This window comes from Furipterus horrens, unplaced genomic scaffold (genome assembly GCF_987537825.1).
Source record: "Furipterus horrens unplaced genomic scaffold, mFurHor1.1.pri manual_scaffold_5, whole genome shotgun sequence".
NCBI classification, from domain to species: Eukaryota; Metazoa; Chordata; class Mammalia; order Chiroptera; family Furipteridae; genus Furipterus; species Furipterus horrens.
Window position 1 is genome coordinate 149,983,713 of NW_028327175.1, and position 22,083 is coordinate 150,005,795.

Here is a 22,083-nt window from a genome sequence, read left to right on the forward strand (position 1 = left end):
TTGTCCAAAAGACAGGGTTATATAGGAATGGGACTAAAAAGAGAGGTCTGGTTTCAATATAAAATATGGGAATCATTACCATATAACTGATAGTTGAAGTCATCAGAGTGGATAAAATTTTAAAACAAAATAAAGGGATAGAACCCTGAGAAAGGCTGTGGTAAGTCTTCGTGTTTTATAAATATAATGAAACCATGTTTTTGTTCAAAGACTAAGAAAATAGGTAGAATTGTATTTTCTTTATAATTACTACATTTGGAATAAAATTACTGCAGTGTAAATGTGTTTTAAAGAATATTGCTACCTGATGAAAACAGGCATGTGACATCAGATTTATATGAACTTTATAATAATATTTATCAGAATGACACTTAAAAAGAACAGATTTAATAATCTAAAAGAAGATGAACATATACATCTGAAAGAACAAAAACATTCCACAAAACTAGGGAAAACAAATTATTTACAAAATGGAATTTTATACATCCTTTCTTGGTTCTGTATTGTAATTGTTTATTTCTTTTCCTGTGCCACTACATTGTATTGGGGGTGGGGAAATGCTGTGTCTTTCACCTGTGTTAGGGGACTTGTATTGTACATCGTGTGTACTCAGGGAAAAAAACCACTTTTTTTTTCATGACAGGATTGGAGATTTGAACAGTGATGATCTAGAAGCTCCCTTTCAACCCAGAGTATGAAAAGGGACATGATGCTTGTTCCTTACCACTTAAAAGAAGTGAGCTTGGTCCTTTGTAGCACCAAAGGACCAACGTTCCAAAGCTACAGAAAGGTAGCTTTTTATCACACAGCTCTTTATCACACAGGTTAAGAATTATCTAACAGTTACGGCTAACCAACAGAGGTAAGGCTGTTTCAGGAGATGGCTATATTTGAAGTGACTATAGTGTTAAAACCTGGAAGGGTCCTTAAATATCTTTAGTTTAGGTCTTCCCAATTTTTTTCATGTCATTGCCTACACAGGAAATGGTTTGTACAGCACATCAATATCTCAAAGTGTACTTGTTACAGGTTCTCAGGGCTTTGGTTGGGAAAACAGAATATAAAATCCTCATCTGCAGTGGGAAAAACTGGATCTTAGAGAGAGGATGCAACATTCCTGGATCAAGACATTAACGTTAATGTTGGGGCTAGAACTCGCGTTCGGACAAGTAACTGGCCTAAGACTTCTTCGCACAAATTAAGGAAGGTTGCGTGTCAGGCTTGAAGGTCAGTGTTAGCTGCAGTGGCTGGAACGATGGTCTAGAGCAGTGTTGCTCCAAGCGTGGTCCCATGATCACTGGCACTGGAACCTGTCGAACCTTGAGGAGCTTGTTAAAAACTCCGAGTCACGGGCACCACACAGTCACACCGATTTGGGCGCTGCGGTAAGGCCAGGAAATACGCATTCTTAGGTTTGAAAATACGCTCCATCCCCCACCCCACGCCTTGGTAGTACTTCTGGCTCCAGCTCTTGCTTAAAGTGAGTGGCTCAGCTGGGCGCTCATCCCCGCCAATCTGACCTCAGAGCAGCGTGGGCCGCGCGGTTTCTGGTGGCAAAACTGTCTGTTACGTACTGGCCCTTCTAGCTGACACACGGGGCCGCCAACCAGTGCCGGCCCGGGTGAGGCCGCCACCGCACTTCCATCACCTGGCCCCACCGAAAACCCACTGCGGAGGCGGAGGCCGGGGGCAGAGGCAGCTCTGCAGCAGCCCCGCGAAGATACGGCCCTCCGCAGCTGGCCGGGCTGCAATTCCCCTTCTCCGCTGCCGAGCTCCTTTACTGCAGTTCCGCCCAGCGGGCATCCTCTACAGCGCCTGCGCCAGTTCTGCCTTGCCCCCACCTCCCGTCTACCAACCGGAAGTTAATAGATTTCCCATAGTGCTTTGCGAGTGGAGCGGTGCGATAGAGTGCTCGGGAGGGTTGAACAGGGCTTCTTGTAGTCATTGTTTGGGTTGCCCTGTTTTGCCTGGGTGCTCTGCGCAATTGGGGCTCGGTCACTGCTTTATCTGGCAGGTGCGATGCCGCTTCTTCGCGGAGTGTGGGGCGTGCTGAGCGCCCTGGGAAAGTCCGGAGCCGATCTCTGCGCGGACTGTGGGAGTCGGCTGCGTTCTCCCTTCAGGTAGGACCACTCGCCCGTGCCTCGGGAGGCGGCCGGGCTCCGGGCGCCCAGAGGCTGGAATGCAGACGGTTTCTTCCATTTTTCTCCCCCGCTCCCCACCACCCCCGGGAGGTCAGGGCTACTTAGACCCGTAGATTCAGACCTCAACCTTGCCAAGGGGATGGTAGCTTTGCAGGCCTTACTCCAGTAGTACCCCGTGCTTTGTTTCAGGCCACCTTCCACCTTCCCGCCCCTCCTCTCCGGCCTAGGAGCACCTGGTTGATTGGCGTTCTTGGTCAGTTGCGCCAACAATCTCCCGCCTTATCTAGGGGTGCAGGAGGCGGGGCCCAGGAGCTGGAGAGAAGGTGCTTTCTCTACTTTCTGCCCTTCGTAAGAGCTAAGGGGCTTTGAGTTAGGCTTCAGTTTTGCAGGCTTTCTCTTTAGTTAGGGCGTGATTTCAGATGTCACTAGCTTTCTTGTCGAAGGTGTTGGATATATAGCATCTTGATGGACCTATTTATAGACATGTGAATATTGGCACTTAAATATTTGATTATTTTATTTTTATTTATGAGTAGTTTTGTATACATACCGAGATGGTTTTCATCCACCTTGAGAAGTTATCCAAAGAAGCCTATGACTTCATATGTTCGATTTTCTAAAGAACAGCTATCCATATTTAAAGCTCAGAACCCAGGTAAGGAGTTTTGGGGCTTGTACTCTTCTCTGATGTAATAAAGAGCTCACTAAGCAGATAAACTGCAAACTTGATTTGCACTACCAAACCGTCCGGTAACTGCAGGAACATAACTATTCTATTTGATGGCCTATGAAATAGCAGGAAGAACATGTTTGTTTGTTTTAACCAAGTAGAAGTACTTTAAATGTAATTGAAAACTAATGAAAGGTATTTTTAAAATAGCATTTTGGGCCCAGTTGCCATTAGCTTAGAGGACCATTGATGAATCATTTTATCTCTTGCTTAGCTCCTCTGCCTCAGGGAATTGTTAACAGAAGTTGTGTTGGAATAACTTCTGTGGAAGTGTTCTGTAAACTGTAAAGCTCTATACAAATTAGTGCTAATTTCAAGAGCTTTTGTACTGAAAGATTTCCAGGTGGTATGTTTATGACGCCTGAGAAAGGCTGTAGGGTCTTCATTTGGGATTGTAGTGTAAAGATAATAACTAAATCAATAACAGCTAACCTTACCTTATGAAGTCTAAAGCCTTTTCACAAGGAGTACATCACAGGACATTTCTGAAGACCAAATGAGCTATAATAAAAATTCCCAAAGAATTGGTTTATGAGACATGCATAAGTGCTCATATCTTTAAAATGTAGGAGTTGAAACTAGTAAGTGGTTTGTTAAAGTATTTACACCCCATCATTTTAGTTAACCTGAGGAAGGAAATGGGGAACGATGAATTGATTTTAGAAAATTTAGTTTGTTTGCAAATGGTATTTCTGTAATTAAAATCCAAGATGGTAGTGTATGAATCAATACTGTATTTTGTTCTTTATTGAGGTGTTGTGAACTTAATTACTAAAAGACTTGAAAAAAGTTTGATTAAAATATGAAGTAAGGAACTTAAAGAAATTGATTACCCAACTGCTTAAACTAGTAGTCAATTTCTGAGGACCATTTTGGTGATATGTGATATACTCCTTGATTATTACATAACAAACCTTAATTATTTGGATAAAGTATTAAATTTATCATTTAAATTAGCTGGTTAAAGAAAAGCTAAATCATTGTATTAAGTTGTATTTGTTATAGAGGGTGTCTAGTAAAACTTATGTTTAGAGTTAATAGATTATGATTTCCTGGCAGTCTTTAGAAAAAAATTAATCCTGAGACACAAAATTGTGACATCTTTTCTTATTTCAATCTATAGGTGCAAAAAATTCAGAACTGATTAAAAAAATTGCAGAGATATGGAGGGAACTTCCTGATTCACAGAAAAAAGTAAGCATATAGGTTTTCAACATTGCTGACCAATTATTTTGCAGTTAGGAGCAGTTGTCTTGCCTTTTAAGGGACCAGATGACCCAGAATTTTACTTATTTTTTTAAACATCCATTATCTACAAAGGAACTTCATACCTTCTGATCTACTTAAGTGATGAGAGTATGGATAATGGAGGTAGTGATGAAGGGTTGGCAGTAATTTGAAATTGAAGGCTAATTGCTAGACTCTCACCTTGATTAGTGTGTGTATATGGAAAAAAACCCATGATTTTGGTTTATATAAATATGATGCCAGAACATATTTTCTACTCCATGGTTTAGCCTGTCTTTATCTAAAGTCATGCAGTTGTCTTTTCTTGGCAGATGTGCTATGTTTTATTGGCCAACACCAGTTTATTGGCTTCTTACTGTTTTTTTTTTTGTTTGTTTCCTTAATTTATAGGTATATGAAGATGCTTACAAGGCAGACTGGCAGGTATACAAAGAAGAGCTAATGAGAATTGAAAAAGAGCTAACTCCAAGTCAGAAGATATCTTTAGAAAAAGAAATGTTGCAGAAGCGTTTAAAAAAGAAATCGATAGTAAAAAAGAGAGTGAGTATCATTGAAATGTTTTCTTTTGACAAAGAACTGTAGCTTACATAACTATATGAATATAGGTAATTTTATTTTGATGATGTGTGTGGCTATATGGTATACTCTAGTCAGGAAAAATGGGATAGACCTCTTTTGCCACAAGGATCATTTGTTATTGAGTCTATCTTAGAAACCCTTGTTGCTACCCTGGGATGTATTCAAATTTAAGACATATAGTTAGGACTAGCATGGAAGCTGTAGGAGCAGACAAATCAGGAATAGTAAGAATCTTGCTTCTGAGTCTTATCTAGAATAAGCCTACTGATTTGAGTACTATAGATAATGGTGAATTGGATTCTGAATATTGCTGAATAGACTGAATTTAATAACATCAGTGAAAAGTGCCTGTTGTATCTAATCAAATAAGTGCCTTTAAGGTGAAATCTTATTTTTCCTCATTAAAAACCCCACATGGTTCAAAAATTGTAGTTCCTAGTTAAGGTATTAATCCACATAAATTCTATTGTTTGAAAATTAGACTACATTTCTGTATAAAATCAGTATTAGGTGTGAGGTAGTCAGTACATACAGTATAGAAAATGGTCATCAGTTAAAACTTTCTCTGAAAAAGTAGATTATAGGCATTAATGTGAGATAACCAAGATGTATATCCCTGACCCTAATGTTTTAAGTCCTCCTAAGGACTCATCCTATTTCAAGTCAGTAATCTAAGGTTGCTGATCCGATAGTGAAAGGATCCAGAAAAGATAGCAAGAGCAAGAAATATAGTTTCTGCATAGGGATGGTATTTGGAGGGATGGGTATTAAAGTTGACTTCCTCTTTTCTGCTTCTTTTCTCTTTACTGCACCCAGCCAGTGCTAAGAGTAGAAAGGACCACAAATGAGGATTGGGCAGACAGAAGGGATTTTCCTTTCAAATATTTCTTGTCTTCTTTTCTCTTCTGGTATTCCCATTATGCTTTTGTTACACCGGTTACACGTATTGTAATTGTCCCATAGTCCTTGGTATTCTGGGTTTTTTCCCCCAAGTCTTTGTTCTCTTTGGGTTTTCAAGGATTCAGTTTAATATGTCCTCTAGCTCAGATTCTATTGTAGCTGTGTCCAGTCTACTGTTAAGCACATCAGAGGTATCCTTCATTTTAGTTAGTGTTTTTGCTCTCTAGCATTTCTTTATGGTTTTCTTAGGATTCCCATCTTTCTGCTTACATTGCCCATCTGTTCTTACATGCTTCCTGGAACCCTTAGTGTATTAATCATAGTTTTAAATTCCTGATCTGATCATTCCAAATCCCTGCCATGCTTCTTTGTCTCTTCAAACTATGTTTTCTTGCCTCTTAGTGTGCCTTGGAATTTTTTCTTGGTAGCTGGATGTGATGTACTGGGTAAAGTGCATTGCTGTTAAAAAGGCTTTAATGTGGTGGTGAGGTGTAGGGGCAAGGGAAGTATTCTCTAGTGCTGTGATTAGGCCCCATTCTTTCAGTGTTCCTCTGCCTCTATTCTGTGAACTGCACAAATGTTTCTCAGTTTTGTCTCCACCTTGGGTGGGATAGGATGACTACAGTGGGCTAGAGTTGGGTATTTTCCTTTCTTCAGATCGGTTAGGCTCTGCTAATACCACAGCTCTGATCAGAGGTTAGCTCTGATTAACTAATTACCGCCGAGGGGAGGCCTTGTTAAGAATAATAGAGAGCTCAGACATTTCAGAATGGTTTCTTTTCTCCTCCCACTGATAAAAGCAGGGGTGAGGGATGGGGTGGGTATTTTTTTAGATATTTATTGTGGGAATCTTGTCAAGCTCCTGGAGTTGTAAATCTCACATTGTGAGGGGCCTCCTGTGACTGGGTCCTCTGTAGTTCTTAAAATCTCAGAGTTGTCCACATAGAACCTCTGGCAATTGAATAATGACAGTTCAGGTTTCCTACCCAGCGGTGCTTCAGGCAGCAGCTTCCTTCTGAGTCTCTGCCCCTCTGCTCTGGAAGCCCCAACTCTCTGTATTCACATGTCTGCCTCCAGTCTCGGGGGCAGCAGCAGTTTGCTCTGTGTCCTCCTCCCATTGATCCAGGAAGAGTTGTTGATTTTTCAATCTGTTCAGTTTTATACTTGTTAGGAAGGAGTGGCGACCTCCAAGCTCTTTAAAAATTGAACCTGAAGCCTGGGGTTTTTTTTCTTCACACTTCCATTCCCATTCCCTGTTGGAATTTTCCTTCCCTTCGCATTAGAAACTCCAGGTACCAAATAGTTAGAGATCAGGTGAGAAGTGTGGGAATTAGGAAGTTGCAAGCGCATCACGTAGGAGAGAAATCCCTAGTAGAAATTCTGAAAATAAAAGGGGTGATGATTAAGTTGTGAAGTGCCTGGAGTCTACAGCAGTTTCATGACTGAGATGTTTAGGAAGAAGGAAGTGATTTCTAGCTGGAAATCAGAGGAGATTGTTTTATGTTTTAAAAATGATTGGTACATATGTGCTCAGTTATTCAGTTCATGGAGACTGTGAAAATAATATATAAAGGAAATATTTGGAAAATAAGTCATAAAATCTATTATAATTTTCAAAACTTAGTGCTATCAGAATTCTGACCCCAGAAGGAAATAATCACATACTTTATATAAGAATCATAACATTCACTTAAAGGAACATTTTGCATAATACATAATAGTGAATACAGTTTCTATAAGTAAAATTAATTCTCATAGAGGTTAAAACTGTATCTAACTCTTCCATTTTTATTACTCAGGAGTTAATCCTGCTTGGAAAACCGAAAAGACCTCGCTCAGCTTATAACATTTTTATATCTGAACGTTTCCAAGAACTTAAGGAAGGTACATCACAGGTAAAATAGAACTGCTTTTCTTTTTTAAATTTTTATTTAAATTTTAAAAATATTTAGACAGCAAATTTTAGGGGTGCCATATATCAGGTGGTGAAGTCCTTTTTCTTACCATGTGTAATTGAGGTACAGTTGCCAATATATATATATTATCAACATTTTTAATTTAAAAAACAAAATTTTCAAGTTTGTAGGGTGTTAAAAGTTCTGGAAACTTTTCTTATCCATCAGTTCTTAACTGTTTTACAATCACTGGGAAAGAATAAGAGTAGAGCTATAATATTTTGTACTGGAATATGTTATACCCTTTAATAAAATAAAATGTTAGTTATGCTCATTGGAATGTTTTATACATGTGTATGTTGTCATATGAACATGTCGAAGAAAGAAAAGGTTATTCCTGTTGTGGCTTAGCCTTTATCTCCTTCTTAGAAACTCCAAATTGGCAATTACATTTTTCCTTTTATAATATGACATGTTAAGAAAAGTGTATATTCAAATCCCTTTTTCCTGTCAATCTGAGATGGTATTTGTCACTGCCTTTGGGTTATTTGCATCTGTAGTTCTTTTCACAAAACCTGTTTAACATATAATTACATAATGTGTATATGTGGTGTGTTCCTTGGCTAAATACTTTAATTTATTCCCTTTGGGGCTTTAAATTCAGTTTTTATTGTTGCAGCTACATAGGCAAGATCGAACACTCTGAAGCAGTGTATAAAGTAAGCAAAAGGTTTCTTGCCAGCGGTCGGGCTGAGACCAAGTCTCTAAAACGACACCGACCATGAATGGAGTTTAGGGCAGGGTTTATATAGGGGGCTGTACTTCTTTGTTTCTTCTTTGGTGGGAAGCAGCCTTGGGAAGCGGGGGCTGGGCAGGGCTGCAGCAATGTCTTGGTAGTAACAGAAACAGAAATTCGAAAGCCATAAGATTATCTTTAGCCGCAGCTGCCGCCTCTTAGTCACGTCAAATTCTTTGTAAACCAATTATCTCTGCAAAGAGGCTAGACATTTTGTAAGATATAACTTTATAAGAGTTATAAACAAGTCACAAGCAAATGGAAGGAGATAGGAGCTATGGGAAGGAGCTAAGCTGGGGTCTCAGCTTGTAAATCACCGAGTGGCTATAACATTCCCCCCTTCCAGTCCCCTGACAATATCTTTTAGCAGACCCACGCAACTTCTTAGCTGACCTTTACAACTTTTTACAGAGAATAGCTGATGCCCCTACACTATAGCCCTACATTACTAATATGCAAGCCTGTTTACTTTTTCATTTGGAATTAGCTCGGTCATTATTTACCTTGGATTAGTTTTTTTTTAGCAGCATCAGGTTATGTACTAGAGAATTCTCTTAGATCAGTGGTTCTTAACCCTGCACCTTAGAATCACCTAGGAAGTTTAATGGCTGGGTCCTATCCCTGGAACTGAAAATTAAGTTGACTGTGTCATTTTATTCACTAAAAAAATAATATATACATCCTCATAATTCAAAGAATCAAAGTAAGGCTGGTTATGAGAGATATCAGTTTTCACTGCCCTGTCCTATTTCTTACTCCAGAGGCAAATTCTAGTGTTTTGGCTGATTCTTGTGATATTCATCTCCATATCTCTATAAATAACATTCTTATATTGTTATTTCTTGATTTTTTTTTTTCTGTTTTAGGCATTGCCTCTCATTATTTAAGATGAACACTTAACTCCCTACTCTTCATGTTTCCATTCTATGTCCCAATATTGTTATCATAATTTTGGTTAGATCAATATTATTTCTTTTTATTATGTAAATCCTAGTCGTAGCTTAGCTGTACCATTTGCTATAATTATTTTGCCTTTCTTGCAAAACTTACTATCCTTGAACTTGATAATGTTTTGTTTTCTTAATTTCCTATGTACTATCAATAATTTTACTGCAAACTTTTTAAAAAGTATATTTTATTGATTATGCTATTACAGTTGTCTCAGTTTTTCACTTTGCCCCTTCTTCTGCCCAGTACATCCCTTCCCCTCCAGCAATTCCACCTTTTAGTTCATGCCCATGGATCATATTCAGTTCTTTGGCTTCCCTACTTCCTTTACTGTTTTTAACACCCCCCTTTCTATTTTGTACCAACCAGTTATGCTTCTTAATCCCTATACTTTTTCCTTCATTCTCTCCCTTCCCCCTCCCAGCTGATAAACCTCCAAATGATCCCCATGCCTCTGATTCTGCCCCTGTTCTGGTTTGCTTAGTTTGTTTTTGTTTTTATTTTTTAGATTCAGCTGTTGATAGTTGTCAGTTTATAGTCATTTTAATGTTCTTAGTTCTGATCTTTTTCCTAAATTAGTCCCTTTAACATTTCATGTAATAATGGCTTGGTGATGATAAACTCCTTTAGCTTTACCTTGTCTGGGAAGCAGTTTATCTGCCCTTCCATTCTAAGTGATAGCTTTGTTGGATAGAGTAATCTTGGTTGTAGGTTATTGCTTTTCATCACTTTGAATACTTCTTGCCAGCCCCTTCTTGCCAGCAAAGTTTCTTTTGAGAAATCAGCAGACATTCTTATGGAAACTCCTTTGCAGGTAACACTCTGCTGTTCTTTTGCTGCCTTTTTTTTTTATTTTAAGTATATTTTATTGATTATGTTGTTAAAGTAGTTCCAATTTTTTGCCCCTTGTCTCTTGCTGCTTTTAAGATTCTTTATCTTTAACCTTTGGCATTTTAATTATGATGTGTATTGGTTGGTCCTCTTTGGGTCCAATTTTGTTTGGGACGCTGCTTCCTGGACTTGTATGTCTATTTCCTTTTGTCAAATTAGGGAAGTTTTCTGTCATTTTTTTATTTTTATTTTTTAATATGCTTTATTGATTATGCTGTTACAGTAGTCCCTATTTCTTTTTCCTTTGTTCCCCTCCACCCAGTGACCCCCGCCTCCAGTTGTCCCTTCCCCTTAGTCCCTGCCCATTGGTTGTGCATATAGTTCTTCTCAACATCTTCGTATCTATACTCCACTGCCTACTACTATGCTTCTTAATTCCTGTACCATCTCCCTCCTTTTCCCCCATTCCTCCTCCCAGCTGACGTCCCCCGAAAATGTTCCCCATACCTATAATTCTTTTCCCACTCATTGCCTACTTAGTTTGCCTTGGTTTCAATTCCCTGGCTTCTGTTGTTGGTTGCTGTGATACAGTTTTCATTTTAATGTTCATAGTTTTGGTCCTCTTTCTCCTAAACAAGTCCCTTTAACATTTCATATAACAGTGGTTTGGATCTGATGAACTCCTTCAGTTTTACTTTGTCCTGGAAGCACTTTCTCTGCCCTTCTATTCTGAATGACAGCTTCACTGGATAGAGTAGTTGTGGTTGTAGGTTTTTGCTTTTCATTACTTTGAATATTTCTTGCCAGTCCCTTCTTGCCTGCAGAGTTTCCTTTGAGAAATCACTGATAGTCTTATTGGGACTCCTTTGTACATAGTTCTCTTCTCTCTTGCTGCTTTTAAGATTCTCTCTTTAGCCTTAATTTTTGACATTTTGATTATAATGTGTCTTGGTTCTCCCTGACTCCAATTTTTTTGGAACTCTGTGCTTCCTGGACCTGAAGTCTGTTTCCTTCCTCCAGTTAGGGAAGTTCTGCTTCCTTATTTTTTCACATAATTTTTCAATATCTAGTTGTTCTTCTTCACCTTCTGGCAACCCTATGAGTCGGATGTTGGCCTGCTTATAGCTCTCCCATAGGTTTCTGAGCCTCTCCTCATTTTCCTCACTTTCTGTTTTTCTGCATTGGTTGACTGTTCCTTCCCTATGTTCTGATTTGTTGATCTGATCCCTGGTTTTCCTTTCCTCACCACTTGTCTCGTATGTGTTTTTGTTCATTTCAGCAGGAATAGCGTTCGTTCCTTCCCTGGTTTGTTTAAGATCTGCTGTTAGGTCTGTAATCATTTTTATAACCAAAGGTCAGAACTGTGCCTCAGAAAGATTTCCTATCTGATGCTTTGTTAGATTAGATATTTGCTGTCTGGTCAGCTGCGTGATTGGGATTTCTATCATGATTGTGCCATCCTGACAGTTTTGAGTTTACCTTTGCTTCCTGGGTGGGGCTGTCACACCTCCTACGCTATAGGGGGTGGAGACCTGTGCACTCATCACTTCTGGGTGACCCGTCTCACCACGCTGTAGTGTTTTGTGTGGGGGCAGGGGTCCAAGATGGATTCCTGCTGTTCACTCTCTGCTGAGAGACCGGGAGCCTCCTCCTTCATCCCCACACCGTCTGGGCCTCACAGTCGGAGGCAATGGGGGTCTGCTTTCCCCGGTGTAGGAATAGCAAGCTGATGGGTTTGGTTTGCAGCTGGGGGTGCTCCTCAAGCCCTTCTAGCCTTCCCTTAAATACGGGTGTCTGTGCTTACTGCAGTTCCGCCGCCGTCGTCACAGCTGCCACCACCTGCACAGCTTGACCTCTCTGCTTCGGCTTCACCTTTCCTACCTGTCCGAACGAGCACCACTTCTTTTTAACTTCGTACGTTGGACTTCCATGTAGCTTTATTTTCTGGAAATTCTGGTTATTTCTGGTTTTGCAGTAGTTGTATTACTTCTTAGTTTTGAAGGGAGACGGGGCGTGTCAGTCTAGGCCTCCATCTTGGCTGGAAGTCTTCAATATTTTTTAAAATAAGTTTTCAATTTCTTGCTCTTCCTCTTCTCCTTTTGGCACTGCTATGATTTGGATGTTGGTACATTTAAAGTTGTCTTAGAGGTTACTAATCCTTTCCTTCTTTTTTTCAATTCTTGTTTATTTCTTTTGTTCCAAATCGTTGATTTGAATCCTGGCTTCCTTTCTATTACTGTTAGTTCCCTGTACGTTTTTCTTTATTTCACTTTGTATAACCTTCACTTTTTTCTTTATTTTGTGGCTGTACTCAATCTATTTCTCTAAGCATCCTGATCACCAGTGTTTTGAACTCTACATCTAATAGGTTTTGTTTAGTTCTTTTTTGGAGGTTTTGTTCTATTCTTTCATTTGGGCAATATTTCTTTGCCCCCTCTATTTGGCAGCCTCCCTGTGTTTGTTTCTGTGTGTTGGGTAGTGCTGCTTTGACTCCCTGTCTTGATAGTATGGCCTAATATAATAGGTGTCGTGTAGGATCCAGTGGCACAGCCTTCCCTATCAGCCAAGCTGGTACTTGAGGTGTGCCCTTCATGTGTGTTGAGCACACCCTCCTCTTGTAGTTGAGCCCTGGTTGCTGTTGACAGTTTAATGGAAGGAATTTGCTTTGGCCAGTCAGCTGTAAGTATTGGCTGTGACCACTGACCACCAACCTCTATCCTGGTGGAGGATCAGTTGTGCAGGGGTAGGATGGTGGTGCTCCAGTGTGGTCTGTAGCTGTCCACAGGGTGTGCTGGCCCTGGAGTTTCCTGGGTGGTACAGAGCAAGGTCAGCCCCCACCTGTGTTTTGCCCAGGGCACCCTGTCTGAGCTGTAAAGCAATCTGGCATGGCTGCTACTTATACTGGGCTTGGAGATTCCCAGGTGAAGCCAAGCTTTGAATCTGAACTGTTTGCTGCGAGTGCTGGACCTGGAACTCACTGAGTCCAGCTCTCACTTGTTTGATAGGATTTAGGAAGTTGTGAAGCATGAGCCAAGACCAGCCATTCCTATGGAAAAGCAGCTTGGGTGGGTTGTAAGTTGGGTGGGGCAGAGTCTCTGGGGATCTCCAAAATATGGGACACTGTAATTGAACAACAATAAAATAAAATAATATATTTTAAAAATTCATCTGTGAAGCCATTCAGTCCAGGGCTTTTTTGTTGGGAGTTTTTTGATCCCTGCTTAAATTTCACTAGGTGTAATCTTACCTATTTAGATTCTCTGATTCATCCTGGTTTAATTTTGGAAGATTGTATGTTTCTAGGAATTTATCCATTTTATCCAGGTTGTCCAATTTGTTGGCATGTAGTTGTTTGTAATACTTTTTACAGTCCTTTGTATTTCTCCTCTTTCATTTCTGGTTTTATTTATTTGGGTTCTCTTTATTTCTTAATGAGTCTGGTTAAAGGTTTGTCAGTCTTGTTCATCTTTTCAAAGAATCAGCTCTTGGAATCGTTGATCTTTTAAAAAATTTTTTAGGCTATTATTTATTTCTGCTCTGATCTTTATTATTTCCTTCCTCGTTCTTTTTCAGGTTTCTTATAGTGTAAAGTTACATTGTTTATTTGAGCTTTTTCTTGTTCCTTTTTAAAAACATTTTTATTTTCTTAGATTTTATTTATTTCTTTTTAGAGAAAGGGGAAGGGAGAGAGTAAGAGAGAGTGAGAAATATCAATGTGTAGTTGCTTCTTGTGTGCCCCCAACTGGGACCTGGCCCGCATCCCAGGCATGTGCCCTGACTGGGAATTGAACCAGCAACCCTTTGGTTTGCAGGCCAGTGCTCAATCCACTGAGCCACAGCAGCCAGGGCTAAAAGATTTTTAGTTTATTGTTTTCAGAGGGAGGGGAAGGGAGTGAGAAAGAGAAGGAGAGAAACAGCAATGTGCAAGAGACATCAATGTGTAGTTGCCTCTCGCTTGCCCCCAGCTGGAAACCTGACCCTCACCCCAGGCATGTGCCTTGACCAGGAATCAAACTGGTGACCTTCCAGTTTGAAGGGTGGCACTTAACCCACTGAGCCACACCAGCCAGGGATTTTTCTTGTTTCTTGAGATAGGCTTGTACTGCTATGAATTTCCCTCTTTAGTACTGCTTTCCCTGTATCCACCAGACCTGGGGGAAAGTCAGCTAAAGTCTCAAAGCTCCCAGAGGTCCCCCTTTGCCTGCAGTCTGTCTGTTAGTTTATTATTGGCTTAATCACTGAAGGTAGCTGGGCTTAAGCTCCAAAGAGTGGGGTAAGAGGGATTTCTGTGGATGGGGCTGTTGGTTCCGCCCAGGCTGATACCAAATAGAGGGTAGTGCTCTGCCTGAGAAAGATGGCTCCTACAGTATGGGAAATGACTCAGGACAGGGATGATAGCAACTGACCCTTCGGTGCTATCCCCAGAGCCACCAACCCCAGGCTCTCCTCACGCATCTCCAGTCCATTCTGCTCTTCCTCTGTTGGAGCCTAGGGTAAGTGGCTGCAAACAAAATTTTGTGTGTTGTCCCTTTAGGTGGCTCTCTGCGTCTCTAGCTGTCTCTACGTGGTGGACAGAAATCCTGCTTTTCATAGCTGGGTGTTATTTGAGTTCCTTTCCCAGTTTTAGTGTTCTATGCTGGGGATCCCAGCTTGAGGTTTAGATTCCACACTTCTCAGGCATAACCACATCACCCCCTACCCCCAACCACTGAAATATGCCTCTGGAACTTCAGCTGCCACCCATGGGAGCCCAGCCAGCCCTCTTGTGCCTTGCATTTCCCACCAGTCTTATTGTTTTGGTGGTGTTTCTTCCAAAAGTCCTTGGTTATAAGGCTTCTCTCTAGCTAGGGTTCAGTTGGTTATTCAGGATGATTTTTCTATAATTTAGTTGTAATTCCAGTTTGTTCCTGGGAGGAGGTTAGAGTATCTTCCACCTACTCTGCTGCCATCTTGGATCTCTCCCTTTCAGTTTCATTCTGGAGCCTCTGATTTATTGCAGTTTGGTTGTTGACTTCAATGCTTAGTGCACAGCTGACATCCTGGAATCTTCTTTCATCATCACCCTTTTGGTGTTTTTGATTCTTCTGTGATTGTTTTTCTTGGTTTACTGATTCTGTTACACAATCTTACCCAGTAAGGATACATGGGGGATTAGTTTTTTTAGTTCTTGTGTATCTCAAAATGTCTCTGTTTTTATGTTTGATAGTTTTGCCTGGATAGAATTGTTTCATGTCCTTTGAAAACTTAAAGAATAGTACTCCTTTCTTCTGTGAGCTTGTATTGCTCTTGAGAAGTTTAAAGCTGTTTTGATTATTGGTCTTTTGAATGTGATACTTTTGTTCTTCTCCCTTTCTTTTTTTCTTTGTTCTAACTCTAGAATTCTTTATGAACTCAGTGAATATGAAACTTTATGGATTAAACTTTATGGATAAGAAAAAGATTAGTTAGGAAAGAATCTAAAGCATTAAAGTAATTCCTTTCAAGCTAAGAGTCAGAGCAGTTATTTACTCACTGAAGTTTAAAATGTTCAAAACATAATGGTTGTGTAGTTTCAGGTACTAGCTGGTACCTCTATTTTTGTTGATAGGAAGATAAAATTCAGTTTAAGTTCTGCTCAGAACGATAAAGTTATTCTGTCTCTACTTCTTAAAATCACTGATGATCTCTTCCTAGCTTTAAACAGATACTTTTCAGACCATGCCCCTCCCTCACAGTCCCCTTCTTTCCCTCATTTTCCACTCGCCCATTTTCCCCTTTATTCTCTGTTCTCTGGGAGTAACTGCATAGACAGTATGAGGTGCGCCGACTCTCCTCTCTGACTCTCTTCCAGCCATGGAATGGAATCCCTGTATCCCTTTAATTGTATAGATGAAAAACCAAGCCTAAGGGATGTAATACAATTTTTTCCAAGTCACATAGTTAAGTTCAACTAAGTGGAATTGAGGACTGGTATTGTGTTGTTCCTGTGACTGTACCTAAACACTTTGGCATACATTTTAGAATGAAACATTAAAGTATAGGGAAGAAAAAACAGTCTCTGAAGTTAGACTATAACAGAATATACTTGAATATTAGTATTTCTAAATCAAAAAAGATAAATGTCTGCACAATAAAAGCTCATCAACAAAATGAAAGGGCAGCCTACTGAATTGAGAGTAAATATTTGCATATTATATATCTAAAAAGGATTTACTATCCAAAATATATAACTCAAAACAACTCAATGGCCAAAAAAAAAAAAAAAAAAATTCTGATTAAAAATTGGGCAGAGGATCTGAATAATTATTTTCCCAGAGAAGACATAAAGATTGCTAAAAGTTGTTAAGCATCACTAATTATTAGGGAAATGCAAGTCAGAACCACAATTTACCTCACACCTCTTGGAATAACTGTTATCAATTACAAGAAATAACAGGTGTTGGTGTGGATGTGGAGAGGAGGAAACCCTTGTGCGTAGTTGGTGGGAATGTAAATTGCTTCAGTCATTATGGAAAACAGTGTGGAGGTTCCTGGAAAATTTTAAATTAGAACTACCATATATCCATCAATTTTACTTCAGGGTAATATCCGAAGAGGAAGACAACACTAACTAGGAAAGATATCAGAACCACCACACCCCCATGTTCATCGCCGCATTACTTACAACAGCCAAAATGTGGGAGTGACCTCTGTGTCCAATGGATGAGTGGATAAAGAAATGGATATATGAATGTGAATTTATTCAACCATAAAAACCTTGTCATTTGCAGCATCATGGATGGATATTGAAAGCATTATGCTAAGTGAAATAAGTCAGACCAGAGAAAGACAAATACCAAATCATCTCACTTATATGTGGAATCTAAAAAAAGAGACACACCCAAGCTCATAGATTAAAAAAAACAAAAACACACATTGGTGATTGCCAGGGATGGGGAATGGACAAAATGGGTGAAGGTGGTCAAAAGATACAAACTTCCTGTTATAAAATAAATGTCTTGGTGATATAATGTATAGCATGATGACTGTAGTTAATAATACTGTATTGCATATTTGAAAGTTACTCAGAGTATAAAAAAATTTATGGTAACAAGTGTTAACTAGACTTATTGTGATGTTTATTTCACAGTATATACAATAATATCTAACCATTGTGTTGTACGCTTGAAATTAATATAATTTGTGTCAATTATATCTCAATAAAAGGATAAATATCTTTATTCCAGTCATTGTATATATTTTAACAGTTTAATAGTTTAATTTAGAAGGAAGAGATGTTAAGAATTGATGCTTTACCTGTGATTCTTAATACCTGCGTTTTTGTTGAAATGAATAATAATAAAAGATTTTTCTTTAATCACTAAAGTTCCTGTATCTGATACTTAAACATATGTTGTTTTACAGTTCAGGATGAAGGTTGTAAATGAACACTGGAGAAATCTTTCTAGTTCTGAAAAGCAAGTAAGTATGGTTTTAATCTTAAGTATCTAGTTAGAGCACCTGAGGATGTATTAGGGCAAGGCTTGGTTCATGTGAAAACAACCTTACACTACTAGTAACACAATTCAAGTATTTAAAAATAATTTTATGTTCTTCGCATCAATTTTGCTTTTTTTCTTTTGAAAGTTTTTAACTGCAAATAAAATTGGTGTTGAAAACGGTATCACACCAGATTTAGTGTCCAGTGTTTCCAGTGACGGTCACACTGAGCTTCTGTACCTTCCCACATCCCAAGCCCTGAAATTGTAATATCTTAATACCAAATCTTTGTCTCTTACCTTTCTCTCACCTAATTTTTATCTCACAAAACATTTCTTCTTCAGTCCCCCCTCATATATGTAGAAGAATAAGGTAATTTTTATAGTGTTCATGGAAGCAGTCCAGAAATTAATGGCAAAAATTCTTCTAAAATAATTTTAACAATTACACTTTTTCTCAGGTATATATTCAACTTGCTGAAGATGATAAAGTTCGTTATTTTAATGAAATCAAAGCATGGGAAAAACAAATGATTGAAGTTGGACGTGATGATCTTCTTCGTCGCAAAGTGAAGGACCAAGGAAAAAGCACTGAGGACTGTTAAATAGAAGATTGAGTTATGATCATAATTGATAGACACAAGAAACCAATTAGGTCAATATCTGAAACTCTTATAAAATTAGAAGGCTAAAGTTGGTAAACATTTTATACTTAATTCCTTTTTCTTTACACCATGGACTTCTGCCAGTTCAATACATTTTGTATTGGTATCTTGCTTTGAAAAACTCAAACATACAAAAGTTCATGAGAAATTTATTTTGTGTTTAAAAACTATGGAAGATCAAAGTAATCCATGAAATGTATCAGTAATCATTTTACCTTTGATAAAGGTGAGTCAGACTGTGAAGGTTTTTTATAATACTTGATGACTGTGGAAAGATTATTCTTGTTTCCTTATATTATGGAGGCAGGGTTTCCTATTCAGAAGTGTCCCAAATTGTAGGGCCATAGCATTCTATGATTAATTGTGCATTTTTTAAAGGGCACCCGGAACTCATTTATGTAAATTCCAATTCATAGGCATAATTTATATTCAGGGCTGACAGTTGTACAGGCAAGGGCTTGCTGGTTTCATTTGCAACTTGATAAGAGATGGAGTGATATATAAACCTTGGCGACATTGTCTTCTTTCCTAAAGTAAAAACTAAGACATTATGTACTAAGTCTATGCATATTGTTTTATATTGCATAGAATTAAACTTTTGTGTTTCCTAATTATATGTTTAAGGTGAAACATTTGTTTTACAGCTCCTTTCTGTTTTTTTTTTTTAAGTAGGGATTTGTATTCTGAATTACTTTTTCTCTCACATGTGAGTATATTTTTCCAGAAAGTTGAGAACTCTTCTGGTAAGTTTTAAGATGAGAAATCTAAAAACAAAAGTCTCCAAAGTCTCTATACCTGGAACCTATAATTTTAAAACATTTTATATAGCATGAAAGACTATAAGTGACAGCCAACTCTGGCCTGTGGGCCCAGTTGAGCCCACTGCCTGCTTTTCATGGCCTATAAACTAAGAATTTGGTTTACAATTTTAAATGGTTTAAAAAAAGAATATTTCAAGTCACATGAAAATTAATATGAAAGTCAATGTTTATAAATAAAGTCCTATTGGAGTACAGCCATATTCATTCATTCATTTTTTATTTATGGCTGCTTTTGCGCAACAATGACAGTTGAATAGTTGCTTCAGAGACTATGTAGTTTGCAAAACCTAAAATATTTACTGCCTTACCCTTTACAGAAACAGTTTGCTAAACTGGGGTCTGCAGTATAGTGTAGTGTGATAAGTGTTCCAGTGTATTGATAAGTTGGAATACATTTTTTAACTGGCTCCGAGGTTCTTTAGAATTTGTCACCAGTATCTTAAGAGGAAAGAGGTCAAATCACAAAAGAAGCTAAACTGTTGTCCCACAGTGTCAGCAAGAAAAATAATCTTGTTTCAAATTACACTGCATTATAACAGAAGAGTTCCATCTACTGTGGAATGAGATTCTCTTAAATTATATACTATGCCTTGATAAAATGAACCGTAAGAGTTGTCCAGTTAGCACATACCACAGAAAACCTTACCGTCTTTTAGCATTTGTTTATCCTCGAGTTGAGCAAAAGTTTTCAAAATTTACACCACCTTTTTGATCAAAATAATTCATCTTTCATCATCTGTTCATAGAAATAGGATAACTCAAAATTTATCCATACATTGTCTTATGCAAACTATTTAGGAATTTTCAAATCTAGATCTCCAGAAAAATTTTGAAGACTTTTTTGTTGTTTGTGGATAGAAAATAAGTAAAAAGTCATGCCTTGTTCTGTACTGAACTTGATAAAGGCATGGACTATGGACTGAAAAGAAACATATAATTTAAGAGGAAGTTTAAGATTAAAGTTGGGTGTTTTCAGACAGTTTTCTCCTGTGGTTATGAATGCAGGACAAAGTCGGCTGTTAGTTAAATAGATACCATGAGGAGAGGGGTTGGGGAAGAAGAGGTGTGCTGGTGTCTGTCACAGTCTTGCCCAGTTGGGCTTCTGGAAGAGATGAAGCTGTAATTTCATGTGGCATCTAGAATGTTACTGATTATGTACCATACTTAGTAGAAGGAAAAAAATCATTCAAGTCATTTACTGTGTTCTGTGCATCAGATGAGCCCAGGGAACGCATCGGAGTCAGTGTTTGTAATATTACAGGATAGGTGAGGTTGAGAAATGAGTTATATAAACATCTGTAAGGCAAATGTATAAAGCACATCTTTGCAATTATTCCGAGCTCTTGTAGCATTCAACTACATAAACTATTTCATACAGATACTCAAATTCTATCTTCACAGTTATATTAGGATGTTCAATGTCTAGTAAGTTCTCAAGTATTTTCGGAGGAGGGGCGTATGTGAAACAGTGCCCTGACTGGTGTGGCTTAGTTGGTTGCTTGATGTCACACAAAGCGAAAGGTCACTAGTTCAGTGGGTTGAGGGTTCAGGGTGTGTAGGACAATCTATCAATTTTTCTCTCACATCGATGCTTCCCTCCCTCTCTTTCTCCCTCCCTTGCCCTCTGCTGCCCAAAACGGTGAAACTGTGAAAAGAGGTAAAGCAAAACCATTTTATGATAATAATCAATTTTTATTTGATTTCTTTTGTTTCTAAAAGAATGTCACTGTTAATGCTTTAAATATTACGATAATGTGTTCCATGCCTTTCTTAATAAACTTTAGAACATGTTGAAAACTGGTATGCCATAGACCAAATGCCTTCCGGTTTAACAATATGCACAAATTTTCTTTTTAAAATTTTTATTAATTGATTTTAAAGAGGACGGGGAGATTGGGAGAGAGAAAAATTGACTAGTTTTTCCACTCATTATTTATGCATTCATTGGTTGATTCTTGTATGTGCTCTGACTAGGTTTGAACCTGCAACCTTGGCATATCTGGACGACAGTAACTAATTTGAACTACTGGGCCAGGGCCAAACTTTCTGTTACAAAGAGTGAGAACTTACATGAATAACCAGTAGCCACTCATATAAAGCCTTTCTTTTTAGACTGAGTTCACCTAACAAAGCAATTGGCTGTAGAAGCTAAAGGAGAGTGCTAGGTGGGAAGATGCTGAAGAAATGAAACAAAGCTCTGCTTATGCTGTTCTGAGCATATGTTGTTCAGAGCCATAAGGAGATTTCTATACTTCGGTTCATTGGAGTACTAGTATTAGGTTTGACAAAATTAGATGACAGGAGAGGGTTGGGTGATAATTCTACTTTATGATGTTTATGTAAGGAAATTGTGTGAAGATTCAGCCTACCATAATCATGTAATTTTGCTATTGCTTTTGGCTACTCATTTCTTGAAATTGCCATGTTTTTTAAAAAGTGTATTTTTTATAGTTTCTATGAATGTGTGTGTGTATATTTAAATTTGTGAATTAAAATATAAGTTGATTTAAAGTAACTAGCAAATTTTATTTATTTTTTTCATGACATTTTCTGTACCTAAAATTAATCACTACCAGTTTTTATATTGTTTAGTGATATTAACTATAAGAATATTCTTTCTCTTTCCTCTCTCACAGTCACTCTTCCTTCTCGTCATAGTACCAAGCTCTTACAGATAAATTTGAAAATATTATTAAACACAGACTGTGTTGAAATTCTAAAGCAAAAATACTGTTTCTAAAATGGAAACTTTGAGAAGGGAAGACTGAAGAAGTGAACATATTTATTATTTCTTTGATTTGTAGAACTTTCCAAGCCAAAAGTATTGTAAAACTATACAGAGCTAGTATCAGTTTCTCACATTGTTTCACAAATAAAAAACTTTAGGTAATTGATTAAATCATTGATTATATTTAATGGGAAATATGTGAAACACAAACCATTTTCTAGTACAGTTGACCCTCTGTATCTGTGGAGGATTGGTTCCAGGACCGCTACCCCTGCCACTGCCATGTTACTAAAACCTGTGTATGCTCAAGTCCCTCATATAAAATAGTTATACTGACTAGTTAT

At 38.2% G+C, this 22,083-nt stretch overlaps 1 protein-coding gene across 1 annotated transcript; it reads left to right on the forward strand.

Moving 5' to 3' along the window:
* The first annotated feature begins 1,887 nt into the window (after positions 1-1,887).
* On the forward strand, positions 1,888-21,526 carry TFAM (transcription factor A, mitochondrial). Its single transcript, XM_090278051.1, has 7 exons — positions 1,888-2,120; positions 2,678-2,796; positions 3,995-4,065; positions 4,510-4,659; positions 7,398-7,493; positions 17,452-17,508; positions 17,987-21,526. The coding sequence occupies exons 1-7, from the start codon at positions 2,020-2,022 to the stop codon at positions 18,128-18,130; spliced, it is 738 nt and encodes a 245-aa protein (XP_090134177.1). The 5' UTR covers positions 1,888-2,019; the 3' UTR covers positions 18,131-21,526.
* Positions 21,527-22,083: the final 557 nt, after the last annotated feature.

Excerpts from the sequence above, each read along its gene's own strand:
- TFAM (XM_090278051.1), top strand. The coding sequence starts at position 2,020 with ATGCCGCTTCTTCGCGGAGTGTGGGGCGTGCTGAGCGCCCTGGGAAAG. Across the intron at positions 2,121-2,677 it reads CGGCTGCGTTCTCCCTTCAG|TTTTGTATACATACCGAGAT; the intron begins GTAGGACCACTC and ends ATTTATGAGTAG. Across the intron at positions 4,660-7,397 it reads AATCGATAGTAAAAAAGAGA|GAGTTAATCCTGCTTGGAAA; the intron begins GTGAGTATCATT and ends TTTATTACTCAG.